Source organism: Coloeus monedula (genome assembly GCF_965178545.1).
Source record: "Coloeus monedula genome assembly, chromosome: 12".
NCBI lineage: Eukaryota > Metazoa > Chordata > Aves > Passeriformes > Corvidae > Coloeus > Coloeus monedula.
The window spans coordinates 6,619,566-6,641,011 of NC_138792.1; the positions used below are offsets into that span (position 1 = coordinate 6,619,566).

Genomic DNA, 21,446 nt, shown 5'->3' on the forward strand with positions numbered 1-21,446 from the left:
AATACATTACTTGCATAGATGTTTCTTATTAATGTATTGAAGGGAAGTAGAATACAGAATTTCCAATGTTTAAATAGAACACACTTTGTAATAATTTGCAGAAAAGCTAATGATGTTTTAGTGCAAGCAGTAAAACTGTGGTTTGAGGTACTCGATGTAGCTTCATCTTTTCCACAAATCGATAGTTAACAACTGATCATTGTCTTGGTCATCCTGTTCTCTTATTTGGCTGTTTATAAAAGATGTCAACTAGTAAATCAGCATTTGGATTATCTGTTAGAATGTAGAAATGTGAACAGTTAAAAATAAGTTTTGCTTTGCAAGTTGTCTTGTAATGTAGCTACTGAAGTGCTTGACAGCTAGAGTATCGGAAGTATTTCATAACACGTGGATACTTCACATCATTATCTACTGTAACCATTTCTTTGAAACAGTGATTTAGCACAGGATATTTATCAACAGCTTTAAGCAGGAGCAGGTCAGAAAGCAGTACCAGTTTAGCTGGGACAGTATAGGGCTTGTTGTGGGCATTTCCTTGATGTTTTCTCAACATCAGTAGGGTCTCATTTTGCTGACATTAAACTGCTAATTTAAAGTGTGTCTGTGTATGTCCTGACAGTAGTTACAGCTTTGATTGCAATGCAGAAACAGGGGTAGGATTGTATATCTTGGCTTTTATCTTGTTTCTTCCTTGCAAAACACTTTCCTTAATAGATTATCACAGTTGGAAATTCTCTATCTTCCTGCAATGCGTTAAACTATTGTTCCTTTCTTGTGTTCTGTTATGCTCACTCTTGTCAGTGCTCAGTATGACCCTTCTGTCATGGTAGATGTGTGATTCCTGGATGAAATTCTGAACATATTTGTTCTCTGAATTAAAGCAGATTTTGTGCTGTCATGCATAGGCACAGATTCTTCATTTTATTTAAGTGCAGTAGATATCCACAGTTGCTCTGTTTTATATTAAATTTTGTGTCAATGGCTGAGTTATTACTGTTTCTCCCACCTGTTGAAATTGGTGCCCTTTTTTTCTCAGAGATCATAAGGTTTGCCTTAATAATCACCACAGTTCCTATTTTACTACCTTACAAGTATGTCTTACCTAGTAATACTGATAGCTGTAGCTATTAAAAGGTAATTCAAAATAGAGGTGTCAACACAGCTAGAGGCCAGCCTTATGTTAGTATTTAAAAGACTTCTGAAGGAGACTCTAAAGTGTTTTTGAAGCTAAAAAAAGTGCATTAAAAGGATTGATTAAATAAAAAGTAGGCTGAGCACCTGATTGAAAAATAGGCTTGAAAGTTATGTTGATTTCTCTTTCCAGTGTACTGACAATCAAAGTGAGCTGACATTAGATTTTTCTTCAGAGTTCTAGGCAACTTGCATCCCGGTTCCATGAACAGTTTGTTGTACGTGAAGACCTAATGGGTTTGGCCATTGGCACTCATGGTGCTAATATTCAACAAGCCAGAAAAGTCCCTGGAGTGACTGCCATTGATCTTGATGAAGATACTTGTACATTCCATATTTATGGAGAGGTGAGTTGCCTCCTTTATTGTTTCAGAAAATACCTGAAAGAAACAAGCAAACAAAAACCTTGGGGGAAATGAATCTTGTTTCTTGTACATCTTTCTATTGTAGGATCAAGATGCGGTGAAAAAGGCAAGAAGTTACCTTGAATTTGCTGAAGACGTCATTCAGGTCCCAAGGAATTTAGTAGGTATGTCAGTTTTGGAGGCTACCTCTGTGATAGTAAGGAAAAATGCCTTCTGAGAACTGCCCTAAACTAGAAGCAATGTGCTGATGTTGAAGTACAAGGCAGAATAGTGTATGGATTAAACCAGAGAATTAATTACTTCCCCCAAACATGTCCAGACATTAGTTCAGCTATACAGCAGATGAATCTGCAGTCTCATATTTTCCTAGTATATTTTAAATAATTTCTTTGACTTACATTTGTCTTTTTTCCCCCCTGTCCTTTTAAGGTATGTTTAGAAGCAGCACTGTGGGATGAACTAGGAGTTAGGTATCATTGATGAAGGAATAGCTCAAAGAAAATCTAAAATAGTTCCATTGCCAAACACCGAAAAAAGTGCTTAAGAGCACATGCAGCCCTTGTGTATGTGGAGAAAACTTTTAATGAGCTTTTGATGCTACAAAGCAAAATAAAAATACGTGATTTCATTCAGTAGAAAAGAGCAGAGAAAATACTTTATGGTATAACATAGCCCTAACAGCAAATGCTTTAATAGGTTGTCAAGTAGTGTATGAAAGCTGGTGTTGAAGCAGTGTGAAATTCTGCAGTAGACAGAAATTCTGCAGGGACAAGTACTAAGAAAAGTGGCAGCTCAGCTCTGGAACTGATTAAAGGCAGTAGTTTTCCCTTCCCTTCTCTCTCCTGGTTCTGCTGGTGATAAGTGAAGATGATAAGCTGCCATCATTATTTTAATTTGAGGTCTTAAAGTCTGTTTCTCTTTAGAACTTAGCAATTATATTTTTTTGGCAGGTTTTCATTTCTGCTCTTAATTCTTGACCTGGAACCTTTAGAATATAACTTTGGCTGAACCCTATGTTATGTCTGAAATAAGCTATGTTTAATAATTTGGCTTTTAAAATTCCTAATAATTTGCTTTAAAAATGCAGGCTTCTATATATACATGTACTGATTTTTTTTTAATCTATGAAAACAACTGTTTTTTTCTATTATAATTATATTTTTTAAAAATTCAAACTGAACAAAAAAAACCCCAAACAAAGAAACCCACCCAAGATGTTTCATATTTTTTAAACACCGTATGGAAATTTTTATTATAAAATATTTGTGTGTGCTGCTAAATCCTAACAAAAACTTTGATTGGAGTAACTGATGTAAGTTGTGGAGGTTTGGGGGATTTTGTTTGATTTACTTGACTTTTTAAAATCACTACCAAGGCTTTTTTACATTTATTGGTAAGCTGCTGTTCCATTTGCCAGTAATAGAGCATGAATTAAAGTACTCAGAAGTAGTTTTTGATACTCAGAACAGCTTTTGTTATTGAGGAGGAACTTACTGGCCATATTTTGTCATGTTTTCTGCGAATATTCATGCTAGAAAAGTTGAAACACAGAAATGAAAATTTATTTAGCTGTGAATGATAGAACCAATGGAGTCCGTTGTGACTAAAAGTGGCATTTAATTTGTTCTTCATGGATTAGTTGTATCAAACAGTAGCTGTTATGCACGTGGGGTTTTTTACCTTTGTTTTAATGATGTGCCTATGAAAAAAAAATCATGTTTTAAGTTTTCCAGCAGTTTGTTAAATGAAAATACTTTGTTTTGTTACACGCAGGAAACATCTTTGACATCACTCTTTTAAGCTTTTCTTGAATGCTGTGTTTGAAGGATATGGCTCTACCTCATCACATCCCAAGCAGCTTAGTTTTCCTGCCAGTTTGCAGGCAGCATGTTGTTTTGCTGAGACTGGAGAGACCTAAATTTTCATTTTCCTTGTCTCACACTAGTATGTCTGCTTCAGAAGATACATGTCTGCATTACTGGCACTGGAGTATAATTTCTTTCCATTTTTATCTTTGACTTTTTAGTGAATTATAAACTACCAGTAAAAATGTCTAAAAAACTCAGTTTTAGAGAGTTTTACATCTGCCTGAAACAGTATCTTTGTTAGTATTTGATCAACTAAAATTTTGTAAATGAACTAAGTTTTGGTTACCCAAGAAGTAGTTACAGCAAATGTTAGGGCACTATAAAAGGATTTTTTTGGGTTTTGGTTGGATGTTTTAAATGCATACAACAATGTTTGTAATTCACTGAAGTTATTTTAAACCTACCAAAGCAGAGCCAAATAAGAATTCAAGATACTGAATATTTCTGTTATCAGTGTGTGGTGTAAGTTAACACCACAAGCTTTGTGGGCATTTTAGTTTGTGGCTTGTTAACTAAATCTTTGTTGTAGAGGATTAAGGCATTTTGGACAAGTTCTTGCACTGGTCCTTAAATAGTCTTGTCTAATTAGAGTATAGCAATGCTCTCAGGTTTGGGGGAAAATCATAAAGGTGGAATGTTCTGTATGTTCTTTCTGCAGGAAAAGTAATAGGAAAAAATGGAAAACTGATTCAGGAAATAGTGGACAAATCCGGTGTTGTAAGAGTGAGAATTGAGGCTGAAAATGATAAAAATATTCCACAAGAAGAGGTATGTTTTCAGTTATGATAATTTTTCTTTATGTTAATTGGTTATATTCTACTGAGTGATAAAATAAATTCTTCCTTGTATCTTTGTAGTGGTGAGATAAAGTGTTAATTAATGTGTGTTTCCTGATGGATTCTGTCTTTTCCTATTAATGCTGAGGGGCATTTTTATATAAATTTGACTTACCTGTTTTAGAAAAACGCTTTGTGAAATTTATTGGTGGTGCACCTTCTTAGAGATTTCATGTTGTTCCTGTTGGAAGCAATGACATTTCCCAGCATGTGCTAGGCTATAAATCCATAGATATGAAACTTGCTGGTTTCATTCATTGATTGGCTTTGAGTTTGACTTTTTTAAATTTTTACCAGGTTTAATTTTTCATTAGCAATTTCTTATGTTGAAATGAAAAACCTGTGCTTTATGTTAAATCTCTCTTTTTAAAAAAATATTACCTAGGTTCACAATAGCCTGTAAATTGTAACCTAAAGAAAAAACAAGCATGAACACTGTGAAACTCCAGATTTGCACAGGAAGGCTGTCAGCCTTGTAAAGGGACTGAAGGAAGTCTCAAGCTTAGTAATTTGAGGCACTTCTGTGTGGGGCTGCATTGAGGGGCAAGGTTGCAGGTACAGAAAAAGACATGAAGCATGAAGGTTTTAACAATATCTCAGTGCAAAAAAACTCCCTGCGGTTTCAGACATGAAATGTGCTTAAAGAAAACTGAACTGCCTTTAATTTACCTCAAAATCCAAATACGTACCAGTTAAGAACCTTTGCTACTTCGGATAAGATAAGAAATACGGTTTCTGGAAGCCTTATGTTTATGCTTGAGTAGTAATTTCCTCTTGTGTTTTTCACTGTAAGACTTACTGAAAACCCACAATCCAATTTCTATCTTTCTGTAAAGAGTGGCTAAGCAATTAAGTAAGGGCTTTTTACTATTTTACTAGGTTTACATCTGTCTGAAAAGCTAAAATGGTCAATATTTAGACTTAAAGGTCTTGGTGGTCTATTGCATTTCATTTCTAATGCTAAATTCCTGCAGCACAAAACAGAATTAGTTTAATAAGCAAGAGGGTGCTGCTATTGCTGCAGGCTGGAGAATCGCAGAAGGGTAAAAGAGCCGGCCGGTACTCATGGCTGCAGGGAGTATGTCTGGATTTCTTTTTTTTTTTTTAATTCTGACTTGAAAAAGCTGATTTGCTTACGTTTTTCTGTCCAAAATGCAGTTTTTAAGGATTATCTTGAAAGATCTTTTTTACCTGTCGAGCTCTGCAGTCATACTTCTGTTTTACCTGTTAATGACATTTCTAATACTAGCATTGCTTGCACTGCTTCATGTGTTAGTTGTGTCATACCAGGTGCAATACAGAAACCTGAGATCAGACTTTAACAGGTAAGAGTTAGTACTTGTAAATTGAATGCAGCTTTATTTCAGCTATGAAACACAAATAATCTGCTCGTGTCAATTTGGATAATGCAGCCCTTTTTTGTGTACAGTAGTTCAGTTAAATTTTAATACAGCATTTGGTTGTTTTTATTTGGCTGAGACGTTAGAATACTGCCCATTAGTTTCAAGTGCAGTTTTATACATCCCATAATTTTATAGCAGGCGATCTTCAGGCTTTTCATATTTTTAAAATGAGATAGGTACTGTTTGTTACAGTAATATGTACTATTTTTATCTCTGATTTTATTTATGCACCTGTGGTGTGCTCAGAATTCCCCACTGCAGCCAAGTTGAACATAGGTACTTTTGCTTTGAAGACAAAAATAAGATTCAGTAAATAAGCACTCTGGTGCTTTTGTATGGCTGACATAGTTACTGTCTCATATTCTTAATAGCTGGCATTCTGTACCTTGAATCCACTGCCAAAAGCAACAGCAAGCCGTTTCCTTAAATACCCTTTAAATCATTTGTCTTGTCATCATTTAATAATTGATACCGTGAGCCAGTTAATGCCAGTTTAGTAGAAATTTCACTGCTCTTTATCAGGTTGTATAAAATATTTATGAAACTTAAAATACCCCAGATAATAAAACATTTCGGTCAACAATGCCTGTGGCTAAAGAATTTCTAATGCTCATGAAAGTTAGTGTTAATGTTGAGGTTCCTTACGACTAGAGTGTATATATTATTTTTCCTGGTTACTTAATGTAGATGTGTAAGGTTCTTGTATGTAAAAGAAAGGGAGGGGGGAAGAAAAAAAAGCCAAAACAAGACTTTAAAAGTAGAGACAAATCAGAGACTGGCCATTCTTGGGGAACCTTGGCATACTATGCTTTTATTTTTTAAGACATTTGTATCTCAAATCATTTCACTTGTGCTGCAAACCTTCCTGTGGAATGTAGTTTTGTAAAGGGTGTGTGTACAGTTAAAATTAAAGGCTTCTTTGGAGGTAATGATGAGATAGCAAAACAATATTTGAGATAATCCAGTAGTTGTGGCAGGCTCTGGGCTGCAGTGGCATGGGCTTCAGCAGCTGAGAGTTGGAGACGCTCAGGTTAACTTCTGCAGTCCACAGTGAAGCTTCTCCTGCAGGGTGAGGCTGCAGCTGCTGGAACAGTCCACTCCTTGGGCCTGTGTGGGCTGCACTCACACCTCTGAAATGCTGCATGGACCTGTCTAATTGTCAGAAGTTTTGGTGTGGAAATTGTCCTTGTATGATTTCCTTTGCTTTCTACACTCTGTGAGGCCCTTTTAGATAGATTTTTTTTTTTTTTCACCTGCTTTGGCTCCCTAAGTTAATCTTTAGGTGTTTTTCTCCACGTCCTAATATCAGATTTTAGAATTTCCAGATTTATATTTTCCTCATATTTGTTGAATTGCTTAACATGCTTGAAGGGTAGAAGAACTTACATTAGAAATCATCGCCTGAAGTACTAACTCTGTCTTGAATATTTTTTGGCTTTGTCTTTACAACTGTAGAGGTTGTCAAGAAGGATCAGGTTTTGTTTTATGACACAACGTTAATTTGATTTACTCTTTTAAAAGATCAAAGATAGACCAAAAGCAGCTGGTGTTAGAGAATGGTTGCAATCAGCAAAGGTGGTATTATTTTGAAGGGAGAAAACATAAAGTGTTCTAAATTGACTCTTCTTCACTTGTTCAGAAAAATAAATGTTGGCTTTGTGATGCAAATGATCTAAATCTGCTTATTGAAAAAAGGTTTTTGCATAAAGGTAATTAGACTACGTGATGTAGTCAATATCAGAATTTAAATATACTGTTGTCTCACTTTTTAATTTATGCTTATGCATGGTGTAAGAATTGTTTTCAAGTTTTACAGTAATAAGTTCAGTTCTCTTCAGAATTCAATGCCTAATCAATAACCAAGGACTATTCTTTCTGTGTTTTAGGGCATGGTACCATTTGTGTTCGTAGGAACCAAGGATAGCATCACTAATGCAACTGTTCTTCTGGATTATCATCTTAATTATTTAAAGGTGAGGATAATGATGCTGCTTTACCACTGATTTTATTCTGTTAATACTTAAGATGGTGACGGTATGATGATAATCTGTTCAGGCCCTGAGGCTGTTGAAAAATTGGTATTATAACAGGTTTTCTGTCTAAAAATGGAATATTTTTAATAAAATAATAATTTGTCTGAAGGATGGTATGACAAACAACTTTTTTCAGAATGTAAATTACAAGAGTAAGAAAATTTTTAAAAATCCATCCCAAAATGTGCTGCTAACTTTGCATACGAGGGAGTTCAGTCCTTTATGCAGCTGCAAAGTAAACAGCCTTCCATGCACAATATTGTATAGAGTGAGCATTTTTTTAAATGCAAAAACACTAGACTACTTTTTCTGCAATGAATTCACATTTCATACCTTGCCTCTTTGCTCCATAACTTCCCCAGTAGTCTGTGATGCATGGTGATGCATGTGGATGTCTATAGGGAGCAAAAAATATCCCACATTTTTGCTTATAGTTACTTTTGCCCTGTGGTGGTTGTGGCCAGGTGGCCAGTCTTTGATGGCAGGGCCAGATCTAACAGTAGGGACAGCTTTGAGTTCATTCAAGTAAATAAAGTCTTGCATCTCTTTTGAAGCCTTCAGACCATTCATGATTTGATACATATCCAGTCAGTGCAGTAGCTATCAGTGAATCTTTAGAATGCTGAAATTTCTATACATTGTTAAACTTCTCAGTACAGGTAATCATAGAAGTTAGGAGAAGAAACAACTTGTTTTCTGATCTACTCAGTCACTTCACCTTTTAATCCTGCTTTTGTTGCTCCTCTGGAGCAGAGGTACAGCAGCTCTGCAGCTGTCACAAGGTAGAAGCAGAGAAGGACCAGATGAAAACTAGCACTAAAAGTGAAGTTCCTTTCTTGCATGCTTACTATGATTTGAGAAGATATTTCTGGTTTAAACTTCTTTGCCTGCCTAAAAGGGGTACTTGCATGTGAGTCAGTACTTAAATGAGTACTGACAAGGTAGTTGAAGGTGTTGAATAGCCCAGCAATTTTATTTCAGATTGATCAGTTCATCGTTAACTATGGTCACTTTGTCTTAGTGCTCTCCAGCCTTCCAGAATGGGAGGTCACGAACAAGTGTTCATCAGTCTATGTGATAACTACTCAATAGATTCTTATCTTGGAGGTTTTATCTTTGCTTTCTCATCCCATTAAACATAAACATACAAAATGTTACCTTTGTGGCCTGTTGGATTATTACTCAGAATAATGTCCTTCACTTCACTGAGAAGAAGTGGGACGGACTTGTTCCTCTAAGATGTTCATGTTTTTATGCCTCCAGGCAAAGATTATTAAGGAAGCTTTTTGTAAAAGATACATAATAGTGCATCAACATCAAATGTGCTGTGTCAGCTCAGAGTCATGAATTTCTCTATAAAGCAAAGAAAGCAGACTTGGCTGGAGTGACTGTAGTGAATTTTCAGGATCTTGAGAGAAAAGACTAATACCAGGATTCACAGTCCCAGACTGCAGGAAGGTGGACTTTGGCCTGCTCAGGAGTCTGCTTGGAAGAATCCCATAGAATACGTTCCTGTAAGAAAAAACAGGTTTGCAAGAGCTGCCTCTTAAAACATCACCTTCTCCAAGCTCAAGAATAGTCCATCTTGATATGCAGGTGGTCACACAAAAGTAACAGGAGGCCTTCAGGGATCAACAAGGAGCCTGTGGCTAAACTAATATAGAAAAAAAAAGAGGGTACAAGGAGCAAAGTAAGGACAGGTGACTCAGGAGGAGTATAAAGACACAATTTGAGTGTGCAGGGATGAGTTTGGGAAAGCTGAAGTCCATCTGGAGTTGAATATGACAAGGGATGTGAAGGGAAACAGGAAGGGCTTCTACAGGTATATTGGCAGCAAAAGGAATACCAAAGAAAATGCAGGCCTGCTGCTGGATGGAGGATGGAACCTGCTCACAAACGAGAAGGATGAGGTACTGAATGTCATCCTCGGTTTTGGTTTCTTTATTTATAAGATTTGTCCTAACGAACACCAGCTCCCTGATACCAATAGGAGAGTGTGGAGGAACAAAGACTTAGTCTTTCTAAAGGAAGATTGAGTTTGGGAACGTCTTAAGGGGGAGAGAAGGGATATACACCAAGTTAGTGGGACCTGATGGAATGCATCCCTGAGTGCTACAGCATCTTACCAAAGTCCTAGCTTATCTAGGTGACCTGCAGAGGACCCCAGTATCACAGTGAAACTTCTATCAATAGTTTTCTCCCCAATTAAAAAAAAAAAAGAAAAAGAAAAGGTGATTGCCGCTCTGATGTGAGCTAGATAACATCTGAAACTGGCAAAGGTAGTCCATGAATATGAGTTACTGTATCTCTTTTACCTAGTTTTGTATGGTGAGGGTGCTGTGTGCTGGTGCCTCTATGCCTGAGTTGCAAGACTTTGCTCTCTATGCTTTTATGCTTCCTCCCATCCCTCATACTGTTCATTTTCATTATGTAGAGTATAACAGCTGAGTGCCTTTTTATGAAACAATTCTGTTACATCAGAATTGCTTAATAACTTTGGTATTTGTTATGTGCAGCAGTGTAAGGAGCTTGTGTTCCCATCTGAGTGCTTTTTCTTGATAAATGTTTGAAACAAACCTCAACTTGTCAACTGTGCCACAGGGAGAATTGTATTAGTAGCACACAGATTAGAACATTTGAAAGTCTTTCTGTTAAACAAGTTATTCTCAAAGCTGAATTGCTGTTTGAGTATTAAATAGATCATCAGTTGCGGTACTTCAATGTATTTTCTTTCTGAGACCCACATATCTGCATGTGCAGATGGTTAAATAGTGGTTGTACATGACTTGCTGGGCTTGTGTTTGCACAGGAAGTGGACCAGCTGCGTTTGGAAAGATTGCAAATTGATGAGCAACTGCGACAGATTGGAGCCACTTCCAGGCCCCCTCCAAACCGCACGGACAAGGACAAAGGGTACATGACCGATGATGGGCCGGGCCTCGGCCGTGGCAGCCGGCCCTACAGAAACCGCGGGCACAGCCGGCGTGGGCCAGGCTATGCTTCAGGTAGGTACCTGCAAGGACACTTGGAGTTCTCACAGTGGCCTAGTGGTCTCATGATTTCTTGAAAAAGACTGGACTTAGAGCTGTTAAAAATGCAGTCAGTATTGAGTATTAATATTTGAAGATTATATAGAGCTTTATGGTGTAGAAAATACTCCAAAGTGTAGTGCTTTCTTGTAATCTACACTTTGTTCCATGCAGTTCCTTCTTACAGCATGCTTCTCCCTTCTACATTACAGAGCATATCTAGTTATTCCCTGACGACCTTAGGGCAAGGATTGTTACTCTATCTATATTTCAAACAATTCCTATCAATGAAGTCTCCATTTTCATTTAAGTCTGTGTGAGTCCATCCTAATACAAATATTTGTAGGTGAAAATACTGTGTAGCTCAATTTACAGAAAAGCTATTTTCATCATATTAAATCGAACTTTTATGTTTTTACTAGAAGACCATAGTCACCAAAATAGCGTGTTCCTCTTTGAAACCTTGGATAATTCATTAATGAATAGTTTTCCAGATTGTGCTTCTTCACAGCAATCTATTACTTATATAATATATATACATATATGTATATATGTACACTATATATAATATATAAATATATATATATTACCCATAATGTAGGTTAGCTGGTGTTTGTCCTGACTGAAAGGCCTGTAGTGTGAGCTTTATAAGAAGATCTTAGCTTACGTTCTGCATAATACAAAATTAATGTTTTTGTTATGTTTACTATTTTTAGAAGATGTGAACTCACTTTCCTAATAGTTTGGGTTGTGGGGGGAAAAACGGGGAAAGAACCCGCTTTTGTCAATAAAGGTGGTCTGTTAATTGGAAAAACTGTACTGGCCATTTATTTGATTTAATACATTTTTAGCATTTTGACTTTGTTCTCTGCTTTTGTAGTCTGTTACAGGCTGTTTCATGATGGAATTTTTTTCTTTTCATAGATGAGTTGCAGTGATGAGAGGAGACAGGACAGGTTATATTCAGAACTTTCAGTTTTAGAAATATGAAGGAGTCTAGTCTATTACATTTGTATTTGAATAGACTTTTATTACATCTTATAGTACGCTCAATAATCTGTTGATGTACTGATAACACCAATTTTAAGCATGTGGCACACTTAATTATTTAGCCTTAAACACACAACTAACTTTTATTAGTCTGTCTTGAATTTTGAAGTAATATATATTATGCACCTTTCTGTATTATGTATGTTATAGAGGTTGGGAGGCAGAAAAATCGCGGAACTGTTTATTAACAAAAAAAGAAAAATTTTAAATATATACATTTTGCATTATACTCTAGTAATTTCATGCTAAGCTACACTGGCGTGTTTGGATTTTTTTCATCCTCTTGATAGGAACTAATTCTGAAGCATCAAATGCTTCTGAAACAGAGTCTGATCACAGAGACGAGCTGAGCGATTGGTCGGCGGCCCCGGCAGAGGAGGAGCGGGACAATTACCTGCGCAGGGGGGACGGGCGGAGGCGCGGCGGCGGCGCCAGAGGCCAAGGCGGGAGGGGGCGCGGAGGATTCAAAGGTAAATGGAGGCTCCTTTTGGAAACAGGTGTGGGTGTGGGAATCCTAAAGCAGACCCACTTGTGCTCCTTTTCTCATCTGCTCCAACCTCCCCACCTGCTGGCCTCTCCTGACTTCTCTTCGCTTTGTCAGTCTTTTAAATGGAGAATTTTGTTTCAGATGTGTTGAATGTTGAGCAGAGGGGAATAATGCTTTTTGACCTGCTTTATTTTGGGGGAGTTTCCTCTATCACTTGTTTTCTTAAAATGCCTCTTGACTCAAGTTTGTGATCTGTGTCATCATCACACATGGACATCAAGGAATCAAATTCTAGTTTGTAGATACAGAAAAATCTTTTAAAATCTGTTTTCCTCATTCAGCTGTCCATATTTACATCTTCTTGTATTTGATTTTCATGGAACCGGATAATATTGCAATTTATGTGTTTAGTGAAAAGGACCAGGCAAAAGTAAGATGGGAGTACTTTAAATAGTTAAATATATATATATATATATTCAAACATATGGTGTTTCATTATATTTATTTAAATACTTTCATCTACTGCTCTGCTTTTTTCTTGAAATGTTTTTTTTCAAAGTATAGATGCTGCTTAGTAAGATTTTCTTATAAAAAGGTAATGTGTAATTTAGGAAGCTTATAGGGCATTAAAAATGTAAAGATATTACAGTACTGATTGTGTACTTCTCTTCTTTGGTTAATCATTTTGAGAAGTGTTTTTTCTTCAGTCAGCAGTCAGTCTTTTAAACTGTGGTGGTTTTAAACTCTGAGGTTTTGTCTACATTACCACCTGAGAACTTTTTCTTTAGTGATTCTTGGCCCATAGTTTTAAGAACTGTTGTTATATGTTAGTAATATTTGTTCATGAGATAGAAAATTATGGAGTAATTCGCTACTGTACTTGTGTAAAATTTAAGTGGAAGAAGATCATGTCTTTGTTGAACAGCTTAGTTGATGAATTCTTCTTCCAGGCAATGATGAACAGTCGCGAACAGATAACCGTCAGCGTAACTCAAGAGAGGCAAAAGGGAGAACAGCAGACGGATCTCTTGAGGTAACTTTTCTCACATGGGAAGTCTGTACTGTTAAAATTGCTTTAGTGTCATATAATAACGTAGTGTATTCAAGGTTGCAAGTGACACAGTAGCCTTGTAATTCCATTATTTAACTCCCTCATCACATCTACAACAGTTGTGTTACAAAATGACACAGGTGCTCAGGACTCTAAATATATGAAGCTGTGTAAAGATGCAATTTTCTAATGCTGTTTAGCTCTTTCTAGTGAAAAACTGGTTACAAGTCCCAAGAATTTACTAACCAGCTTCGTTTCAGTCTTTGTTCTTACTAGTGTTTTGGTTTTAGCTTCTATTTCTTGCTGTGTTGTGTATTGTTGTCTATCTTCTATGTGCCTGAGGGGAAAAAAATCCTTAACGCTATATAAAGAGTGTGTTGTAGCCAGAATCCTCAGAGTAAGAAAGATTAAACTTCAGAAACTACCTTCACTACTAAGTGAAACATTTGCAGTTGAAGGCTGTTCAGTCTAGAAAGTAAGTTGTTCAGTCTAGAAAGTAAGTTAAAAGTGCACATCAAGAAACCTTTCAAGTAACAGATTTGAAATAACTTGTAACCTTAAATATTTTTAAGCTTTATAAAAAGATATTTCTACTTTTTTTTTCAAATGTTTTGTTTCATAAAGTTATCAGTCTGATACTTTATGTATCTATGTTAAGTTTCCCCACATGGAAACTGTTCTTGCTTCAAATGATAACTTGCAAACCTTCTACCATCTCTTACCACATAGGATGAGTTATGTTGGGAGGAAGAAACAATGAGCAGCTGCAAGCTGCTGCCTCTGTGTGGTGGTACCAGGAGTTGTGGTTCCAGTGGGATGTAGAGATGACTCTTGGCTTGCTTTTTAGGGAAGCCTGGTTAAGAAAGGGACAAAATGGAACAAGTGGCCAGGTGCTTAGTTTTTCAAGTGGGAGTGCTGAACTTAAAGGTGTAGAAATTGAATATGCATCTGCCGGGTAAACAATTAACACGGCAGAACAAAAAATAAATTATGGCCATGTGAGTCTTATAATTAATTAGTAATTAACTTGCAAAGTTTGAAGTAGGCAGTGAGGAATTGTGGTGCTGAAAAAAAGACTGTAAGGCACTTAAGTTTTGGGGGATTTTATCTGTTGCTCCAAGATTTGGATGCGATGACGTTATAAGAAAATAAGCATTTGCATGTTGTTGAAATTTGGCTGATCAAGTTGTAAAAATCTTGTTACATATCAAGGAATAAGCACTCACCCCCTTTACAAGCATAAAAATTTGCTTACAACATGCTTTCTTGAAATTTTTTATGACCACTTAAAAAGGCTGTAGAAGACTTTTTGGGTATATTAAATGGATCTTTTTTTCCAGATTCAAAAAAGGACTGAGTAGATTTTTTTGAGGTTCAGAAAAGCTGCCAGGAAATGACACCATGTCTTTTGGGGCCTTTTTGCATACAAAAGTAGGACGTCAAATTACTAGAAGTTGAAATGATATTTCAAAGATCCATCTGATATTAATTCAACTCTTGCGTGCACAAACACACTGGAAGTTTTTCTCTTAGCTTCCAAGGTAAGATGGAGAGAGGATTTTTTGGGTCACAAGTTTGTGGCATTTTTGAACAGAAAGAAATTTACACCCTCCATTGGAGCTGGATACATTTAACAAAGCCATGAGGGGCTGGCCAAGGTAGCGAACTCCCAGGTGTGGAGGAAAGGAGGAGAATGCTTTATATAACTCTGAATTGTTCCAGATCAGAATTGACTGCAATAATGAAAGGAGTGTCCACACTAAAACCTTACAGAATACCTCGAGCGAAGGCAGCCGGCTGCGCGCAGGCAAGGAGCGGAACCCGAAGAAGGAGAAGACGGACAGCGCCGACGCTCAACAGCCGCTGGTGAACGGAGTCCCCTAAACTGCATAACTCTGAAGTCATATTTCCTATACTGTTTCAGTAATTCCTATTCCATGTTAGAGAAACTTGTTAGGCCAAAGACAAATAGTAGGCAAGATGGCGCAGGGCATGAAATGAACATATGTTCTCTGTTAGCCTTTTTTAACATCAACAGTATGCAGTTGTTTTCAGAATAAGAAGTTATTCAAATATTTGCATAAAAATACCTGAACTTCCGAAAATCGCTTCCAAGTACATATTGCAGTTCAAACGATGAAAGATTCTTTTTTGTTTGTTTTAAAAATACTGAGCTGTGCATTGGTAAACTTTCTGTTCCGTTGTACCATTTTAACACATCGGGTCAAATTCACTGCTCAATTTCAATTTTCAGAATAAATAGTGTTTGCAGTAATCAAATTGGCTTCTGTTTTCAATCTAACTTACCAGTTCTTCATGAAATGCTATGTCGTTTTATGTCCTGTGTCAGTTCACATTCTGGTCCACCTTTTTCAATATTTTGGTGGACCCTGAAATCTGTGTGATGTAACAATTGTCATTTTCATTAGCAAAAAAGTTGTATGATCTGTGCCTTTTTTATATCTTGGCAGGTAGGAATATTATATTTGGATGCAGAAATCAGGGAAGATGAGTTGGTAACACTAAATGTAAAATATATGTAGCAATCCTTGTCAGACGTTAGTACTTTATAGACAAGTGCATGCTTTCCATAATTTTTTCCTTACATAAACATTCAGTTAGGCAGTTATAAGAATAGGAAATTTATTTTGCACTGAAGATTTGGCAAATAGTGTTATTGAAAAAGGGGTGTAATTTTTTTCTTTGTAGGCAGTACAAAAGCTTTTTTTTTAAAAAAAAAAAATTTAAAAAAAAACTTTCCATTGTGGAAAACTAAAAAACTCATTGTTACTGAGGGAACAAGTGTAACATGTTCACAAGCTAGTAATGTGTGCCTGCTGTTTGGCCAGATGACCAGCCTAAAGCATTGATGGTTTTCATCCTCCCAAAATTTTTGAATTGCTTATTTTAATTTGGGGGCTATTTCAGGAGAGGTAGGAAGAAAGTCACCACATGTCATGCTCTGGCAAGTACAGATACAGTAGACAAAACTATTGAAGGTTAAAACAAAAGTTCTTCATATTTTGAGCTGCAAGGTCCTAATTACCAGCCAATATGAAGGTGTCACAGAATTTGATCCAAAGTACAGCTGTACACCAGGGAAGGGTGGGAAGTGGTGGGATGAGCTGTGCTTTCTTTCATTTCTAATCACACATTAAACTTACTGGGCACAACTGCATAAGGACCTTCATTTTTGTCCATTTTTATTCAGATTACTCCAGAAGGAGAGCCACTGTTTATGTACAGAATTGTACAAACTTGACCTTGCCTCTGATGTATTTTGTGAGTTTTGTTTCTTTGCTTTCTTCATTCTTTTTTTTCCTTGCATACAGGTGAGCATACTAAAACTGGCAACGAACTGCACAGGATTTAACAAATATAAAAATGTCTTAAAAAGTATTGCCAAACATTAATGTTGATTTCTAGTTATTTATTTTGGGAATGTATAGTATTTGAAAACAGAAATTGGTACCTTGCACACATCATCTGTAAGCTGTTTGGTTTAAAATACTGTAGATAATTAACCAAGGTAGACTGACCTTGTAATGTAACTGCTCTTGGGCAATATTCTCTGTACATATTAGCTACAACAGATTGGATTTTATGTTGACATTTGTTTGGTTATAGTGCAATATATTTTGTATGCAAGCAGTTTCAATAAAGTTTGATCTTCCTCTGCTAACTGATGTTGATGCAATCTTTATGAATGATTGCTTTAAAAAAATCTCAGCTGACAGAAAGTAGAAAGTATTTCTTTGTTTAGACTTTAACTGTAGCCATTGTTTATTTACACATTTTAGAAAAGTCTCAAATATTACCAGTTTTCAAAAACACGGCACATAATGCTCAAGAAGACACAGTCTCCTCATGGAATGGTACAGTACCTGTTGAGTGGTCACACTTCATGCACTCACTCCTCACAATCAGTGCTTGAGTTCACTGAGGTGCTAACCCAGGTAAATGTGAAATCACTAAACCAGTCTGACTAATTGGCCGCATTCCATTTCCAAGTGGGTTTGGGGGTTATGACCTTTTGCAGTATTTGTGTACTTAACATATATCCCTTTCAGTTCGTATTCCAGTGGTTTAAATGTTACTAAGTTTCAACAAATTAAACTGTGAATCTAAATGTACAATTTTATTTTGAAAAGTCATGTTGTTACAAAACTTGAAAGTGCAACAAATGTCTGATGCTTGAGTTCAGGTCCGTCCTATTGGTAACTATTATAAAGTATGGTCTAATAAATTAAAATTATTTTTAAAATAAAGTTCTTTGAAAGAGTGAGAGGTATTTGTGAATCATGCCAAAGTCTAAATTCAGTAGGGTTAAGCTCAAAGCCTTTGAATTAACAAAGACAGAGTTGGTTTTTCTATTGTTCACTGAATGCATTTTTGTTAATGATGGTGGGGAGTTAAGATTTTCAGAGTTGTTATTAAGACTTCGTCAAGGAAAAAATCACTTTATTCAGCTTTTTTGAAGCAGATAAAAATCTCTTTATGAGCACTCATGAGTTCAAGAAGGTACTAGGTTTAGTTTCTCAAATACAGAAGTTATTTGAATCAGTTACCGATGAGCTTTTTCAGCCATTTTTTTCTCTGATATCAAATATTGTGTGCCGTGCTTTATTTTCCCAGTCCAGGAAGGACACTGAGTGCTGTGAGTGTGGTACTGAGTGTAGACCCTGCTTCTTCCTGCAAGCACTTACTGTGAAAGGCAGCTTATTTTCCTGAACTGCAGTATGTTTCCCTGCAAAACCCTTCAGTTTTGAATATTAAAAGAGAAAAGCTTCCAGTGAGTATTCTTCAGTCACTTCAGGAACCCTGCTGCATAGTTCTCCTAAGTTCTCTGCTAATCTGCAAGAGAATGTGAGTCTCAAATATTTTTATCCTGTGTATTTTTAAAGGTTTTGTGTATTTCCAGAAGCAGCAAGACTTGCAGTGGAATACCTGTGTTAAGGGGAGGGGGAGATGTGTTGCTGATTCTGGTGGCTGCTTAAAATTATTTTTTAAAAAGCAACAAAGCTGAGCTTGTTGTTTCCACAGTAGTGTGGCCTGAGCCTGCTCGTTGTTCACTTGAACTTAACAAAGATGCTAGTCAAAGAGACTTTTCCAGGCATACTCAAACCCATAAAAATTGGGGTGACTAGGACGTTTACACTGTTAAGGTATTAAGGCAGTTCAATATATGTTAGGAAAAGTGAGGTTAGATCTCCTGAGCTTAGTGTTCTGAATAGATTCCCATTTGATCACAAGGTTTTCCTTGCCAGAGGTTCATTAGACTTAAACGCAATGTGGGTTTCACATCATATTTTTATACTGTGATTTGCAGAAACAGCTCTTTACTCTTGTGAGTCTTTGACAGAGGACTGTGATCTTTTGCCTGCATCAGGGGATGAATCTGGTTTTCTACAAATAATTTTTTTAAAATGCATTGCACATCTGTCACTTGTGCTTTCACAGTTACAAAGGTCATTCATCTCAACCAGTTTGATAGAGAAATAATTGCTGTTAAACCCGGATGAGTCAGTTGCCATAATTACTCTTTTTTTTACATTGTTTAAAAATTGCTTTACAATAGACTTTAAAGCGGTAATTTTTGTGTGCTTTGAGTACTGTATGGAATTGGATAATAAGAAAGAGCAACAATCATAGGTAATTTTGTGTATCTACTGAAAATTCAGTAGGAGAAGATGTTTTCTTACAGTTTTGCACTGAATTTAAGAAACTGGTTTCCAATAAAAGCAGTTAATTTAAAGCAAAAAATGATCACATGTATGTAGTCTATAAATGCTAAGAACTGGACTGTTGCAGAAATGGTATAGCAAACATTTGGGGTGGTTTGGGATTTGGATGTGCTTTTTTGCCTGATGGATTCAGGCCAAGCCTCAGGTGTAGAATACAGCTACAGCAAGGGCAGTCAACAATCCTAAATGCAGTAAAATCATTAAGTTCTCTATTTAAAATGGGGGGGGGGGGAGGGGGGCAATTTTCTGTGATTTAGCAGTCTGAAAAGTCCCACGTCAGAAATGCATCACACTGTCTGGAGTGTTCCATGAGATAAATCAGCATGGAAAAATCTCACTGTCATGTAAGTGATATGCTTCAGAAAAGGAAGGCTTGTGGATCAGACATTTCCAAGTATCTCCTTATTGGTACTGCTGTGAGTGACTGAGTCTAGTCTGGGTATAGAATGAAACAATGCAACTGAGGATACTGTGTATTACTGCTTATTTTAGCAAGCTAATGCTGCATACAAATGAGGTTAAAGAGAGCCACCTTTTAAACTCATGCAATTAACTGAAATGAGGGGAAAAAAACATGCATGTGAATATTAGTTTTTTCAGGCTCACTTGTCAGTTCAGATGGCTGTTCTAGCAAACTGCAACTGCTTTAGGCAGCCCATCCATTTGGAGAACTGCTGATTTGATGGCATCTGCACTTTAGGCTTCTGTATATTTTAAAAACACTGCTCCCAGTCTATTCAGAGCCTTTCCTTAATAATTGGAATGGAAGTGGTAGAATTCTAGGAGGATGGGTTGGAAGGGACCTTAAAGATCATCTAGTTCCAACCTCTGCCTTGGGCAGGGACACCTTATAGACCAAGTTGCCCAGAGCTCTATCCAACCTGGCCTGGAATGCTTCCAGGCACAGGGCATCTACAGCTTCTCTGGGCAGCCTTCATTGTAAAAAACGTCATCTTTATATCTAGTCTAAACTGAAAGTCTCTTTAGTTTGAAACTGTTACCCTTTGTCCTTCTGCATAGGCCCTGCTAAAAAGTCTTCCCTATCTTTCTTGTGTAGCCCCTTTAGGTACTGGAAGGGGCCTTAATGTGTCCCCAGAGCCTTCTTGGGGCTGAACAACCACAGGTCTCACAGCTTCTTCACAGCAGAGCTGTTCCAGGCCTCTGGTCACTTTCATGGCCCTCTGGACAAGCTTGAAAAGGTTCATGTCCATCATATGAGGGAACGTAATGGTTTAACTCCAGCCAGCAACACCACATAGCTGCTCACTCACTCAGTGTCCTCTTCCCCCTCCACCCTCCCAGTGGGGATGGGAATCAGGGGAAACAAAAGAGTAAAAATTGTGGGTTGATACAAGAATAGTTTAGTAATTGAAAGACAGTAGAATATAGTAACAGTAATGAAAAGGAGCAAGTGAGATGAAATCCAAGAGGAACAAGAGATGCAGAATACAGTTGCTCAATACACTGACCAATGCTCAGCCCATCCCTGGGCAGTGTTTGGCTTCTCTCTGCCAGCTCCTGCAGTTTATATACTGGGCATGATGTGCCATGGGGTGGAATATCTCTCTGGCCAGTTCAGGTTGGCTGTCCTGGCCATATTCCCTCCTGGCTTCTGGTGCACCTGCCCCCTGCCAGAGCATGGGAACTCAAAAGTCCTTGATTGAGAGCAAGAACTGCTTAGCAACAACTGAACATCGGTGTGTTTTCAACATTATTCTCATCCTAAGTCCAAGGCACAGCACTGTACCAGCTACAAAGAAGAAAATTTAACTCTATTCCAGCTGAAATCAGGCCAGATCTCCAGAGCTGGTTGCAGAGTGGAGCAGAGGGGCAGAATCACCTCCCGTGACCTGGTGGCCATGTTCCCTTTGATGCAGCCCAGGATGGGGTTGGCTTTCCGGGTCTAAGAAAGATATGTGTCAGATTTGTGTTTCAAGTGTGCAAATATTTGGTGAAGCAATGGTGTGATGCTCTTACCTAATTAATTCAGCTTAGTGAGAAGCTCTAACTTAAGCATTCTGACCAAACTTTTGTTTGAGAGGAGTGTATTTTGATCTCTTATCTATTACCCAGTTTGCACAAGTAGGTGATGTTTCTGTATTGTACACTGGAGTGTGATTGGTAAAAGTATAAACTTGTTTTTAACTTGGTCACTTAGAAGACTTGAGAGGCTTTCCAACAATCTCAGGAGGGGCTGATTTTTCCCCAAACACATTTGAGTTTTTTCTGGCCCCTCTGTTGGTCCATCCTGTTCCATGCACCTGAACACGGGGTGGTCACTGTGACATGCTTTGGTTCCACGGTTGTTGGGGCAGTCTGCGGTTGCTGCACCCTGGGGAGCTGCTCGTGCCCTGCTCCAACAGGGCTGGAGGAGACAGCAAAAGAAGTA

The 21,446-nt window shown here is 37.4% G+C and overlaps 1 protein-coding gene across 4 annotated transcripts in view; it reads left to right on the forward strand.

Annotated features, from left to right (window-relative positions):
* The window catches only part of FMR1 (fragile X messenger ribonucleoprotein 1), a 30,560-nt gene extending 14,152 nt beyond the window's left edge, over positions 1–16,408 (forward strand). The window contains exons 8-15 of one of the 4 annotated variants that reach the window (XM_082289660.1): positions 1,368–1,538; positions 1,642–1,720; positions 4,083–4,192; positions 7,550–7,636; positions 10,506–10,701; positions 12,066–12,245; positions 13,213–13,295; positions 15,036–16,408. In XM_082289660.1, the coding sequence (XP_082145786.1) occupies positions 1,368–1,538; positions 1,642–1,720; positions 4,083–4,192; positions 7,550–7,636; positions 10,506–10,701; positions 12,066–12,245; positions 13,213–13,295; positions 15,036–15,197 (1,068 nt within the window). In that variant the 3' untranslated portion in view covers positions 15,198–16,408. Of the gene's footprint in view, positions 1–1,367; positions 1,539–1,641; positions 1,721–4,082; positions 4,193–7,549; positions 7,637–10,505; positions 10,702–12,065; positions 12,246–13,212; positions 13,296–14,653; positions 14,722–15,035 lie in introns of those variants that run through there. The other 3 variants (XM_082289662.1, XM_082289661.1, XM_082289663.1) reach the window with 3 other exon arrangements.
* Positions 16,409–21,446: the final 5,038 nt, after the last annotated feature.